The following is a 15,228-nucleotide window of genomic DNA, read 5'->3' as shown; positions in this document are numbered from 1 at the left end:
GAAGGAATACGTTTAAAATGCACTATGCATTAATTGCTCTGCCATTTCCTGTTTGCTAAAATTCTAATAGTTCGCCTAATTTCAGTTTATGTGGCAAAACAAGCAAGTAGAGTGTAGAGTCATTGTAATATCCAAATATATTTTACATAACGAAAAATAACGTGTTTTTAGCCATTTGAAGCTGGTGCACAAAACCAAAAGTAAAAGACTAAATAAGTAAACTTAAGAAGGGAAGCATATAAAAGACGCACATTGAACTGATCTACCGCTTCTTAAACTTGCTTTCAATGAAAATTACAGATCTATTACTCACTCTTCAGTTTTGTTATGGAATTGAGTACACCGTGAGATTTCGGATCCAGTATTGCCTAGATTCTCGCGAGAAGAAAACCCAAACATGAAAACACCCAAGGTCAGTAGTCGCAGCCATATACCCCGCCTATTTCTACACTTTCTCTTCTTAAAATGTGATTTTAAACCTAACGACACTGCTAACCTTATGCCTTACCATAACCTTAAATTAATACCCCAAAATATGTTTTGTTTATTTTCGGAATCTTTACGATTTGACTTTGTGGCTGTGCTATCTAGTGGAAACGAAGTGCACGGACTGAGCGGATATATTGACATTTGCAAGATTATTATTATTTTTTCTTCCAAATTCGCTTATGGGAATATTCATTAGCTACTACTAAAAACATTCATACCATGCATTCAGAGCGGTTTATATCAGAAATAGTTTGCTTTGCTCTTTCCACTTCCTTTCACCATGCACAGTGAAAAATTGAGAAGAAGCTTATATATGTTTTCTTATCTTGTGCTACCATTATTCGTAAACATACATTTTATGGTATGCATAGGTTATACATGTATCATGTTAAAGAGGACGCATGCGTATGCCTCCCACTTTGCACTTACATAATAAAGTCAAACCTCTTTGTATAATTATTACAACACTTTTCAGCCAAATTTGAATAGCATTAGCTAGCCACTCGGATGTCACAGTTTTGAAATGATTGATTACCCCCAAAGAAAGTATTTTAGATGCATTTTGAATAGGCCTGTGTGCTTTTTGCCTACCTCTCATTTCAGGTTTGAGCATGTTTCAGGCGTGGCAAGGTATAAGGTCACTCGCCAACTCAATTCAACGGTATCCAGTGCAAAGACTAGTGTGTGTAAAGGCCACCACCACTAGACCGTGCTCAGGTAAGACATCCAAGTAACACCACTTCCACTTTCATCGAGTTTAATATGTTGATCACCAGAATCGATCTAATCCAAGCAATAGAAAACCAGACAATAGACATGTATTTTTTCAGCAAATGTCAGTTTTCTATTTTGAGGACCCAGGTCAATCATTAGTTTAGGAAGTTGATTCCATCACCTAGCTGTATGTGAATATGTAACCCATTACCTAATTCCAGCTACAGTAGTATCTCTCGCTTGCCAGACTTGAAGTATCACATTGACTCAGTATATAAATCTGTCTGGCCAGTGTCACTACAGTAGCCTGATATCAAACCTCGTCAATTCTAAGGCTAAGCATTTGGAGGAGGCGTTTGGTCAATGAGATTAGCCTACATCTGACACCCATTGACAAAATAACCAATATAGCGCACCCTCTAGTAGACAGCAGTGAGGTGAGAGGCAACAGTAGCTGAGCCAGGTCAGTAGAGATGTCTAAGTGTCAGTCTGTTATGAGCTCTAGTGCGCTAAGGACTCTGATCCGTAAGAAAAACCATGGCATAGAGAACACTTCTGGACTTGCTGCAGGTAGGTATGACATATAGCATATTTTAAACTGGGTGGTTCGAGCCCTGAATGCAGATTGGCTGACAGCCGTGGTATATCAGACAGTATACCACGGTATGACAAAACATTTATTTTTACTTCTCTAAGTACGTTGGTAACCAGTTTATAATAGAAATTAGGCATATCGGGAGTTTGTGGTATATGGCTAATATACCACGGCTAAGGGCTGTATCCAGGCACTCTGCGTTGCGTCACATTTAAGAACAGCCCTTAGCCGTGGTAAATTGGCCATACCACACACCCTTGTGCCTTATTGCTTAAATATCACAACAATACTGCTTGAAAAATGAACCAGCTGTATCGTCAGAGTGACTGTTACATTTAGGATGGCAACAAAGAATAAGAAAGTAACATATTGTTCTATAGACCTACAGTGCAGTACATTTTGTGTGACTACTGTCAGTTAAAATCTTTGATGTAATGGTTAAATATTGAATGCAACCTCATGCACTGAACAAGCTCAAATATTTAACTTCCTCACTTTCTCTCCCCCAGTCTTTATAGAGAGGCACACATCTGAATCAAATCAAATCAAATGTATTTATATAGCCCTTCGTACATCAGCTGATATCTCAAAGTGCTGTACAGAAACCCAGCCTAAAACCCCAAACAGCAAGCAATGCAGGTGTAGAAGCACGGACAATGAATCAAACAATGCATTACAATTCAGTGTACAATCTGACTCAATATTCCTTTTCATCATCAACATCTGATTGACAGGCTACCAGCAGGCTAATGTGGTGATCCTCCATAAGAGCCTAGCAGATGACTTCGAGGCATTCTGCCATGCCAACCCCAGCCCCCTGCCCCTGCTGTACAGGAGTCAGCCTGGGGAGTGGGGCTGTCCACCTCTTGCTGCAAACGCAGACATCAGGTACTGACTGAAACACCCCTAACACAAAATCCGACAACCATCACAATACAAATGCAACCAAATAACATGGACACTACATAATACATGATACCAACAAACACATCACACAATAAGCCTACAGAGACTGCACTATCTTGAATTGGTTATATTTAATGTTGTTATGGGGGGTATTCTTGAATCTAGGGAGGCATTCATGTGATGCTAACTCTAGAGAGTTGTGACTTTGATGGTAATTTTTATGTCTTGAAGCAATCCCTTGACTACCCATGTGAGGTTATGTTATGTGCAGAGAAGATGTCTGTTCAGAATATAGCAGTTCAGGCCGGGCAAAGTCTACTCTGAGTGGCCATGTAGATTTAACGCTTGAGGATAATCTCTGTCTTGTATTCATGTAATTATTTCCAGGACATGACCCTGCGTTTAGGGCACATTTTATAACTGAGACATTTACCCATTCATCTTCCCCCATTGTTTTCCAACCTTTCACACTGCAGTAAAGCTAGTGTTGTTGTCTGTGTGTGCAGAGACATTCAATAAAAACAGGCTGCGTTGTGTGAATGTAGGCTCTAGTCCATGTTCTCAGGAAAGGGAACCGTGCCAGAGTATTTTCCACTGAGTTTCCACTTCCTATTCACTAGACAATGCGAGTTCTGTTTGATCAACAATAAATAGCATTCAAACAGCTTCTCCAGTCTATTCCTAGCTCTCTTGCTGCATCTGTCTGTCTGTTTGCCTGTCTGTCTCTCTGTGTCTGTCTGTCAAGGACCCAAAGTTGCTTTACAATGATAGAACAAAAACAATCAGTAGTACAATATCAAAAGCATTTCTATACATCTACTTTTCCACAGAGTGGACTGTCCCCAGTACTGTGTGTTTAAGGATGGCCTGCTGGTATCCAGAGTGTCCAGCCTGATGTCCTACAGCGGTCAGCTCCAGGACATGGTCAGCTTCTACCTGGGCTGTAGCTTCAGCTTTGAGAGGACACTGCGGAAGGCTGGGGTCCCTGTCCGAAATGTGGAGCAGAACTGTAATGTCAGCATGTTCAGGGTGAGACTGGGAAGGAGGGTTTCTGCCAGGTAGAAATCTGGAGCGACTCACTGTGCCAATAAAACAGAATATAGTGATTTTCCACCAAGAAGGACATTCTTTTTCACAGGCTCGTAATTACTATATTTCTGATTTGGAGACAAACATATGCGTAGTTCAAGAGACAAGACATACAATATACACAATGAGTAAAGCACATCATTTAGGCCTGTTTTTTAATACACTGTCCCCTCTGCAGACATCTCTCCAGTGTAGAGGAGTGGGTCAGTTCCAGTGCCCTATGGTGGTGACTATGAGACCGGTACCTGAGGAGAAGCTGGACCTTGTGGCCCAGATCACTCACTTGACCCCTCTGGCCCATGGAGGACCCATCCACATCGGGGACCCAGGTACACAACTGCAGATGAGTCCTTTGTTTGTAGAAAACCAAAAGGCCTTTTCTAGCAATTTACATCCTGTCTGAGTCTGCAACATCTCATCACAGCTGTGCTGGGGATCCAGGACGTATCCAGGCCGGAGTATGGGGACCCGGTGGCCCTTGGCCCAGGAGATGTACCTGTGTTCTGGGCCTGTGGGGTCACTGGTGTGGAGGCTGTCCAGAGTTGCAGTGAGTGGCTGTCTGGTTGTAATATTTCTTACTGCACAACTGGCTAACAAGACACATATGGTGTTGGTTTCCCATTGACAAAGTATTCTTCTTCCTCCTCAGAGCCCCCACTGGCATTCACCCACTCTCCAGGCTGCATGTTCCTCACTGATCGGCAGGACTCATCCGTCTTTGCGTCCACATCCACCCCTGAGCCTGACCAATGCCCTCTGACTTTCTCCATCTCCCAGCAGCCTTTGCACTTCAGTGTGGCATCCAAGGCTGTAGTCCAGAGCATACGCGACCTGGAGAAGATCATTGGCGAGGACCCAGGGGAGAGAGGTATCCGTGCATTGTTTGTCCAGGATGAGTTGCTGAGGTCTTGCCTGTCCCTCTCCCACTCCTCATCTGTGCTCATCACTACGGGGTTCCCCACCCACTACACACACAACCCCCCTGAGGAGACAGACGGGCCCCCCGGGGCCATCGCCATAGCAGCCACCCTCCAGGCCCTCCAGAAGGAGGTTGCTATAGTGACGGATCACCGTGCCCTGGAGATGAATCAGAGGATTATGGAGGATGCTGTGAAGAAAGGTACATGATTTGGCATATGTGTACGTGTGCCCTAGCCCTGACTCTATACAGAATTCTGTCAGTTTAGCTCCATATGTTTGGCTGACCTCTAACCTGTTTGTGTTTCTAGGTGTGATAAAGACAGCCGTACCACTGCTCAGTTACCAAGGCAACAGCCCAGACTCAGCATTGTACTTCCTGTGTCATAACGGAGACCATAAAAAGCCCAGGTGATGACCTCAGCTTTCAACACGCACACCTTTCACTCCATCCTATTCAGGTGGGTCAATTTAGTATTTTGTCTGTTATGCTCAGGTTTGACCACTTGGTGGCAATAGAGCGCAGTGGCAGAGCATCTGATGGGAACTACTACAATATGAGAGGAGTGAACATCAAACACCTGGTGGACCCTATAGATGATCTATTCACCACAGCCAGCACCATCCCTGGCATCAGCACCACAGGTTGGTACAGATACTATGGAGTTTGGTATTCAGCTAGGCTACTGAAAGGTCCACCCGCTATGCACACAGATCTGTAGAATAATATGCATGTCTCAATACAGACTTAAGTGTGTGTGTGTGTGTAAATAGGGATAGGAGATGGCGGGAACGAGCTGGGCATGGGCAAGGTGAAGGAGGCAGTGAGAGAACACATGCCCAATGGGAGCCTGATAGCCTGTGACGTGGCTGCTGACTTTGCCATCACTGCAGGTTGGGAATTAATTATGTATTAATTTCGACTTTATTTATTTACGTTTCAAATCGCCTTTAGCGACCATCCTTACAGGATTATTTACTATATTATATTAAGGGTTGGGTATGTTACTCTCTAAATGTAATTTGTTACTCTCCTACCCTGATTATATTATTAGATACTGCGTTTAGATTTACAATGAGCAGATTGGAGCTCATTCTCCAGTGCCTTCTGCAGGCCAAGGGATATAACTGCAGGCAGAAGGATGGTTGTCTCAGGTTTGATCAAGGGTTGTGTATTATGAACTGCATTCCATATAGTCAGGCTGTGTGCTACTGCAGGACAGTGTCACCACCACAGACATGCTCACTGAAACAGTCAGACACGCTCTCACCAACATCCTCTCACCATGAATCAGAGGTCAGAGCAGAAGTAGTTTCTTGCGTCAGCTGACCAGAGGAGAAGAGAAACTGTCCGGTTCACCTCAGAATACACACACACACACACACACACACACACTGAAACAGTCAGACGCTCTCACCTCAACATCCTCTCACCATGAATCATCGGTCAGAGCAGAAGTAGTTTCTTGCTTCAGCTGACCAGAGGAGAAGAAAAAGTGTCCGGTTCACCTCAGAATACACACACACAACAATAGAGTATTGACACAGCATTCGGTGAGTAAGATTTCCAATGAATACTTTACACACACAATACTTAAACTTGATATAGTGCTCAACTTATTATGTTGAGAAGTTTACACTCGCAGACAAGAGAGACAACCCACTGGGCAAAAACTGATTGAATCAACATTGTTTCAACATCCGTGCCAGCAGCATACCACCCTTCTGAAGCTAAGCAGGGTTGGTCCTGGTCAGTCCCTGGATGGGAGACCAGATGCTGCTGGAAGTGGTGTTGGAGGGTCTAAAAAAATTGCCAATGCCTCAGGACAGTGAATGGGGACATTGCCCTGTGTAGGGTGCCGTCTTTAGGATGTGATGTTAAACGGGTGTCCTGACTCTCTGGTCAATAAAGATCCCATGGTACTTATTGTAAGAATAGGGTTGTTAACCCCGGTGTCCTGGCTAAATTCCCAATCTGACCTTCTTGGCCACCTAATCATCCCCACTTACAATTGGCTCATTCATCCCTCTCCTCTCCCCTGTAACTATTCCCCAGGTTGTTGCTATAAATGAGAACGTGTTCTCAGTCAACTTACCTGGTAAAATAAGGGTTAAATAAATGTGGTGTTGAATCAATGTGAAAAAGTGCTTGGATTTGTAGAAAGTCAACAACGTAAGGGCATTTAGTATTTTTTTTTCACCCAACTTTTAACAATAATCCAATGACATGAAATTGTTTGTTGATTTCACGTTGAAATCACCAAATGTAAATGAAAAACTAGACGTTGAACTGACATCTGCGCCCAGTGTATAACCATTTGTGTTTATCATTAAAAAAATCTCATTAGATCATGAGACAGCATCATTAAGAGGGTGTATGAGGGAGACTGAGAAAAATGGAAGTTGTAAAACTGTTTTGAATCTCATCCTGTTCTTCGTCTCTACCTGTCTCTGGGTTGTAGGAGTGTCTAACTGGGGAGGCTACGGCATGGCCTGTGCTCTATACATCCTCAGTCTCTGTCCCATCCACCAGCGGTACCTCCACAAAGGCCTGGGCCAGCCTCACCCACCTACCCAGGACCAGCACCAGGCCTGGGCTGCTAGCCTGCCCTCTGTAGCCAAGGTACGGTAGTTCCTAGATCACACTGTACAACTTAAGAACAATACATTTGACAACAACGTAAGGGCAACGTAACTGTTGTGATACAAATGATAATGTTGAGTTTGTCTGCACAATTTTTTTTACACCACCGCTGTATCAAAAGCGTTTTACATCAGTTGAACTGGGCCAGGGATGTAGTCAAGGTAGGAATGTCCAGGCCCGGCTCTAGGCCAAACTAATTCTGTCTATATGTCTCTAGGTATATCTATGCTTCATTACATGCAGATCGTAGGCATGGGGTCAGAGCAGAGGCCCTCCACTGTCACAGTGAGATCATTATAGTGAGGTGCAGATAGAGTCCCTAGAGAAAGGCCGGGCCGCCACATTCTGGACATTTTTGTATGCGTGGTGAACTCCCAGACCACTTCAGAACCCCAGCAAAGCCAATGTGTCATTAACCTATACATCTGTATACATCTCACAACGCTGGGCATCTGTTCCTAAACCTATTGAAAATAAGCAGTGTTTTAAATTAAAAGGTTGGCTTTCAAAAGTATATGCCCTATCTATAGCAAAATGTGGCAATCTGTGCTGGCCCCTAGCCATAGATAAAGCATATACTTTTGCAAGCCAACCTTTTAATTTAAAACACTGCTTATTTTCAATAGGTTTAGGAACAGATGCCCAGTGTTGTGAGATGTATACAGCACTTGACACAGATGTTTAACTCAACTAACTCACAACTAGCATTTAAGCCATCTCATAATATTCTTTACAGTACAGTATCTGTATTACAGTACTTGGGAAGCGTCGAAGTGATGGTTAAACAGTGCATGAGCAGGTTGCAGTGAGACTAGGACTGTAATTCAGACCCCTTGACTTTTTCCACATTTTGTTACGTTACAGTCTAATTCTAACATTGATTAAATAAAACATCTCAATCAATCTACACACAATACCCAATAATGACAAAGTGAAAACAGGTTTTTAGATTGGTTTTGCAAATGTATTAAACATTTTAAAAAACATACCTTATTTACGTAAGTATTCAGACCCTTTGCTATAAGACTTTAAATTGAGCTCCGGTGCATTCTGTTTCCATTGATCATCCTTGAGATGTTTCTACAAGTTGATTGGAGTCCATCTGTGGTAAATTCAATTGATTGGACATGTGGAAAGGAACACACCTATCTATATAAGGTCCCATAGTTGACAGTGCATGTCAGAGCAAAAACCAAGACATGAGGTCAAAGGAATTGTCTGTAGAGCTCCGACACAGGATTGTGTCGTGGCACAGATCAGGGGAAAGGTACCAAAACATTTCTGCAGCTTTGAAGGTCCACAAGAACACAGTGGCCTCCATCATTCTGGAAGAAGTTTGGAAACGCCAAGACTCTTCCTAGAGCTGGCCGCCCAGCCAAACTGAGCAATTGGAGAAGGGCCTTGGTCAGGGAGGTGACCAAGAACCCAATGGTTACTCTGACAGAGCTCTAGAGTTCAACTGTGGAGTTGGGAGAACCTTACAGAAGGACGAACAACTCTGCAACACTCCACCAATCAGGCCGTTATGGTAGAGTGGCCAGACGGAAGCCACTCCTCCAGTAAAAGGCACATGACAGCCCACTTGGAGTTTGTCAAATGGCACCTAAAGGACTCTCAGACCATGAGAAACAAGATTCTCTGGTCTGATGAAACCAAGATTGAACTCCTTGGCCTGAATGCTAACCGTCACATCTGGAAGAAACCAGGCACCACTCATCACCTGGCCAATACTATCCCTACTGTGAAGCGTGTGGTGGCAGCATCATGCTGTGGGAATGTTTTTCAGTGGCAGGGACTGGGAGACTAGGATCAAGGGAAAGATTAACAGAGCAAAGTACAGAGAGATCTTTGATGAAATCTTGCTCTCAGGACCTCAGACTGGGGCAAAGGTTCACCTGACAACAACAGGACAACGACCCTAAGCACACAGCCAAGACAAAGCAGGAATGGCTTCGGGACAAGTCTCTGAATGTCCTTGAGTGGCCCAGCCAGAGACCAGACTTGAACCCGATCAAACATCTCTGGAGAGACCTGAAAATAGCTGTGCAGTGACGTTCACCATCCAACCTGACAGAGCTTGAGAGAATCTGCAGAGAAGAATGGGAGAAACTCCCCAAATACAGGTGTACCAAGCTTGTAGTGTCATACCAAAGAATGCTGTAATCGCTGCCAAAATGTGCTTCAACAAAGTACTGAGTAAAGGGTCTGAATACTTATGTAAATGTTTTATCAGTTTATTTGAAATACATTTGCAAAAATGTCTATAACCTGTTTTTGCCTTGTCTTTGGGGTATTGTGTGTCAATTTTTAAAATTTATTCAACCTTTATTTAACTAGGCAAGTCAGTTAAGATTTTTTTGTTGTTGAATAGTTCACTAGTTACATCAGGTGTGGTAGTGTTGCAATTAAACATATATGTGGACTTGATGGGGGTCCAGAGGACCAGTTTGAGAAACAGTCTGCTATATTTAAACATGTGTCATCGGTCTCTGTTTGCCATGCCACAGGAGGAGGAGATGCTGTCCATCCTGGTGCAACATGGTGTCCGCAGCGGAAAGACAGGAACCCTGGGCATGGAGGTGGACGGCCTGACCTTTCACCCCACACACTCTGACCTCATCATAAAGCTCAGGGACCGCACCTCACAGAGAAAGTGAAACTACACCTTACAAACTACCACCTATGCAAAGTAGTGAACACACCACCAACCCACGCAGAGTAGTGAAAATAGCATGCCGTTGCTGTCATTTGCATCCCCTCCTCCTCCCTATCCACCACACCACCTCCCCCAACGATTGGAGATGGTCCTTGGTCTGTGACCAGGTGGAAGCACCACCCGAGCCAAAAGCTACTACACTGCAAAACCCTATACTATCTCACATCATTAATCATCTGATTGCATGGAACCTGATCACGATATTACAGTACATGGCAGCCTTGCTAAATGCATTGGGTTTGAGGCTGTCATGTTTGGATCAAACTGAGAAATGAGGTGTGAAGTTGGAGGAGTTGTGAATTACCTGCAGCTGTATATTTCATTGCTCCCGGACTTCATAAATTAAAAACCTTTATCCTTTTGTAGCTCAGTCGGTAGAGCATGGCGCTTGTACTGCCAGGGTAGGGGGTTCGATTCTCGGGCCCACCCATACATAAAATGTATGTATGCATGACTAAGTTCCTTTGGATAAAAGTGTCATATATTATGTTACTATAATATTATCAAGCTAAAGCCTGATATCAGACAACGCCATAAACCAAGTTGATTGTATAGCTTTGTGATCTTAATTCTATTATAAACAGGGCACTAGATTAGAACTATATTTTTTTAAACTGTTTTTAGTTTGTGATATAGACCTTGAATACCACAATTCCCAATCTCTCAAATATCTTGTGTTGTAAAGTGTTGTTTTTTTGTTAGTAAAATCATCTTGTGTTGATTAGTAGGACCATATTAATATAACCAAATAGAGAATCAGTCAGTCACGCACGCACAATGGACAGACACGCACGGACAGATCCGAAGGCAGACTGCTCTCAGGGACAGTTGACTGCCTTTGTGGCACACTGCCAACTGTGCTATTCTACTAACACTTTGTCTCCAGCTTCCATATAAAAGTCAGAGGGGTCTGTGTGTTTTACACACCAGAAATACTGGCTTGGTAACTGTTTGTCTTCCTTAGCTATGAGTTGGTGAGCAAAACACTTGCTAAGAGCAGAGTACCACTGAAACCTGTGTCCTAAAAACCCTCTGTAATTCTTCAGAGATATTGTTTAAAGTTACTCAACACACACTGTCTTACTAATATTAATGGTGGTAATGACATTTGTATTCAAAATCATAGTCACTTGTGATTATTTTAATACACTACATAAACTGTTAAATCATGCAATACTCATTTGAAAAGTAATCAAAGTGCTGTTATCTAATTAGACGCAGAGATTCCACTGAAACATGATTTCATCTACTATCAGTGCCAGTGTGTGCCATGCTAGGGGCCACCCTCCCTAAATATCCCACCTTCTCTCTCCCTCACTTCCTCCCTCCGCAGCCAAGGTCACTCACAGATCTGTCTAAAACAACCTTTCACACACACATCTTACCGTCAACACTGTTTGACAAACACATGGTATGGTTTCAGGCAACCCTGTAAAGACTGAAGACATTGAATTCTCCAGCCAAATAATTAAATCCAACATTATGCTCCTACTCTTGCTTCTAGTCCTTATGTCACACAGTTTGTTTATCTATGGTTTTATTATCTAACATGGATATAATCGAAAGCAAAGATATTAGGTTTGACCTTTCCAAATGAAGCCCTTTCCTTCTAGGTTCAGCCAAAGTAAAGTTAGTGTCGTCCAAGGAGGCTTCTGTTGCTAGGTTAATAAACAAACCAAGGCTTTTTCTTTGCTAGCGACTGGTTACACCTGAGAATGTTTAGCATTACTCAATGATGGAATTAATGAGTTGCTTACTTGATAAAATAAATGTTAAAATGCAGAACTGAACTAACTTATCTGTGGAGCTCTGGTTCAGCCCAACAAAAACAGGACGCTGACAATTAGTGTCAATTCAACTCTAGTCCCTCTGAGCCGTGTGTGTGTGTATGCACGGTTCTGCTTCAAGTGTGTTTGGAGTTTGATGCATTAGTTGTGTTTGAGTGTGTAGTTCTATTTGGAATCTAATTCCAAGGCAAAGTTAACCAACTGGGTGTTTCTGAGACGACTCCTTCACAGGTGAGAGAGATGGTCGACGTGATAGAGGAATGGCTGTAGTTGTATCTGCCTCAAACTCCTACACGGTGGCAAAAGTGTGAAAAATGAGAACACACAAGACAATTTGTTTTATGCCTAAGACATATCAGATGCAAATGAATGCATCAAATCTTGGAGAAACAAATACAGAAAAGCCCTCTCTTCCAGAGAACACAATCCCAGAGGAAGATACCGTAACTCTACAGAAGAATCCTGACACATTATGGCAGCATTTTAATATTGATGTTGTAAATATGAGAGATGTGCTGAGAACATTCCCAATAAGACCAAATGAAAAGAAAAACAGCAAGGGTTCATAACTTCAGCAGAAGTAGAATAAAAGTCACGTAACAGCAACTATCCTACGCAACAAGAATGCATTTCCTGCATCACTGAATACAGTGTGTCACTGCTAACGTCAAGCAAGGCCACATGGCCACAAAGCAAATCTTTCAAATAGCAAGAATTCAACAAGAGAACATTAAACCCATGAATTGGTTAAGACATATCTACAAAAATAGACTTTGAACATTACTCAACAGATATATAATATGTTCTTATTGTGTGGTTAAAGTGACATGCATACATATACATACAATATTTGCTAACATTAGAGACCCTGGGCTGATAGCGACATATGAGTCAACACTATTGTTACACAGTCTCTTACTGTATGAAGTTATTCACCCCCTGATTTATGAGCTCTGAATATCTCTGTTTGCCTTACATGTTCCAATTCATCATCATTCTGAGAACAACCAGTCTATCCTTAGGTGATTTACAACTGCCTCATTCACCATTGAAAAGCCTCTTTTCCTATGTCCTTCTGCTTTGGGAAGAACTGGTACTTAAGAAAGTAATAATACCAATGTAAGGAGGGGAAAAATGCAGCAGAAAATCTGTGCAGTGTGAAAGGTGAGAGAGGTCAGCTGTGCTGGTCCTCCTGTGGGTCGTTTAACCTGGAAATACTCAGGCTGTGTGGCCAGAACACAGCCTGGGAAGACATGGGGATGGGAGCGTCATGGGGCTGTTCCAACTAAGACATCCTTAATAGAGGCAGCGAAGGTCCCTGGGAAAGAGAATGCGGTGGAGAACATTGTGATCGACCTATGCTCCACAAAGAAGTCAAGTAAGTCAGGACCTCTGGGGTACTACTGAGCTGGACTCCGCTGGAATAATCCACTTCAAATATATCTTTTGGTATTTGTTTAATTGGTCCACTGTTGATAGTCATTATTGTGCCTGTCAGAAATCAAGTTTTCAAGATATAGAACTTTTAAATGATGCATAACTTTTCATACCGGCGGTATTTCTGCCTGCTTGAACGGCAATAGTTCAGATACACATTAAAACATGAAATGACCCGGGAATCAATAGAACATCACTCAGAGATGCATAAAAACAACATAACATTCAAAATGAATGAATTTCTGTTAAGGCGCTTAACCAATGTAATGATTTTGACAGTGACACATTTGTTCTTGTTCTGGCTCTGTACTCCAGGACTTTGGATTTTAAAGGATACAATGACTATGAAGGTTAAAGAGCAGACTGTCAGCTTTAATTTGAAGGCATTTTTTTCAGGTGAACTGTTTAGAAATTACAGCACCTTTTGTACATAGTAGCCACATTTCAGACGACAAATTCACTCATATCTGTACTAAAGTAGTAAAAAGTGATGTATTTGGTCCAATATTCATAGCACATCTTTACTAGGTTAAGATTGTTTGATGCATTTGCTGTTTGTTTTGAATGTGTTTCAGATTATTTTGTGCCCAATAGAAATGAATGGTGAATAATCTGTCCTTTTGGAGTCCCTTTTATTGTAAGAATAGAATAGGATTCTTAACACTTAACATTAATGTGGATGCAACCATGATTACAGATAAACCTGAATGAATAATGATTAGAGAGAAAGTTAGAGGCATAAATATACCCCCACGACATGCTAACCTCTCACCATTACAATAACTAGGAATAGATATAGTCCTTGGTTCACGCCAGACCTGTCTGCCCTTGACCAGCACAAAAACTTCCTGTGGCGTTCTGCATTAGCATCGAATAGCCCCCGTGATATGCAACTTTTCAGGGAAGTTAGGAACAAATATACACAGGCAGTTAGAAAAGCTAAGGCTTGCTTTTTCAAACAGAAATTTGCATCCTGTAGTACTAACTCAAAAAAGTTCTGGGACACTGTAAAGTCCATGGAGAATAAGAGCACCTCCTCCCAGCTGCCCACTGCTCTGAGGCTAGGAAACACTGTCACCACCGATAAATCCACTATAATTGAGAATTTCAATAAGCATTTCTCTACGGCTGGCCATGCTTTCCACATGGCTACCCCTACCCCGGTCAACTGCCCGGCACCCTCCACCATTTCTCCTTTACCCAAATCCAGATAGCCAATGTTCTGAAAGAGCTGCAAAAATCTGGACCCCTACAAATCAGCCGGGCTAGACAATCTGGACCCTCTCTTTCTAAAATGATCTGCCAAAATTGTTGCAACCCCTATTACTAGCCTGTTCAACCTCTCTTTCGTATCGTCTGAGATTCCCAAAGATTGGAAAGCTGCCGCGGTCATCCCCCTCTTCAAAGGGGGTGACACTCTAGACCCAGACTGTTATATACCTATATCCATCCTACCCTGTCTTTTTAAGGTCTTCGAAAGCCAAGTTAAAACAGATCACTGACCATTTCGAATCCCACCATACCTTCTCCGCTATGCAATCTGGTTTCAGAGCTGGTCATGGGTGCACCTCAGCCACGCTCAAGGTTCTAAACGACATCATAACCGCCATCGATAAGAGACATTACTGTGCAGCCGTATTCATCGACCTGGCCAAGGCTTTCGACTGTTAATCACAACATTCTTATTGGCAGACTCAACAGCCTTGGTTTCTCAAATGATTGCCTCGTCTGGTTTACCAACTACTTCTCTGATAGAGTTCAGTGTGTCATTTACATTACATTTAAGTCATTTAGCAGACGCTCTTATCCAGAGCGACTTACAAATTGGTCAAATCGGAGGGCCTGTTGTCTGGCCCTCTGACAGTCTCTATGGGTGTGCCACAGGATTCAATTCTCGGGCCGACTCTCTTTTCTGTGTACATCAATGATGTTG

The 15,228-nt window shown here is 42.6% G+C and overlaps 1 protein-coding gene across 3 annotated transcripts; it reads left to right on the top strand.

Annotated features, from left to right (window-relative positions):
- Positions 1-313: 313 nt before the first annotated feature.
- On the top strand, positions 314-11,562 carry dglucy (D-glutamate cyclase). Of its 3 annotated transcripts, XM_029675737.2 has the most exons (12): positions 314-412; positions 1,093-1,206; positions 2,533-2,686; positions 3,535-3,733; positions 3,972-4,122; positions 4,218-4,340; positions 4,443-4,913; positions 5,023-5,122; positions 5,208-5,356; positions 5,486-5,605; positions 7,174-7,334; positions 9,863-11,562. In XM_029675737.2, the coding sequence occupies exons 2-12, from the start codon at positions 1,101-1,103 to the stop codon at positions 10,010-10,012; spliced, it is 1,884 nt and encodes a 627-aa protein (XP_029531597.1). In that variant the 5' UTR covers positions 314-412; positions 1,093-1,100; the 3' UTR covers positions 10,013-11,562. The 3 variants fall into 3 exon arrangements, with proteins under 3 accessions (XP_029531597.1, XP_029531598.1, XP_064881827.1); XM_029675738.2 differs by lacking the exons at positions 314-412; positions 1,093-1,206 and adding an exon at positions 1,480-1,773; XM_065025755.1 differs by lacking the exons at positions 314-412; positions 1,093-1,206 and adding an exon at positions 1,482-1,666.
- Positions 11,563-15,228: the final 3,666 nt, after the last annotated feature.

The sequence above is a fragment of the Oncorhynchus nerka genome, linkage group LG12 (genome assembly GCF_034236695.1).
Source record: "Oncorhynchus nerka isolate Pitt River linkage group LG12, Oner_Uvic_2.0, whole genome shotgun sequence".
Classification (NCBI taxonomy): Eukaryota; Metazoa; Chordata; class Actinopteri; order Salmoniformes; family Salmonidae; genus Oncorhynchus; species Oncorhynchus nerka.
Note: the sequence above shows the minus strand (reverse complement) of the source record. Positions and strands in the feature narration are given on the sequence as shown.

Excerpts from the sequence above, each read along its gene's own strand:
- dglucy (XM_029675737.2), top strand. The coding sequence starts at position 1,101 with ATGTTTCAGGCGTGGCAAGGTATAAGGTCACTCGCCAACTCAATTCAA. Across the intron at positions 4,914-5,022 it reads GGAGGATGCTGTGAAGAAAG|GTGTGATAAAGACAGCCGTA; the intron begins GTACATGATTTG and ends TTGTGTTTCTAG. Across the intron at positions 7,335-9,862 it reads GCCTGCCCTCTGTAGCCAAG|GAGGAGGAGATGCTGTCCAT; the intron begins GTACGGTAGTTC and ends GCCATGCCACAG.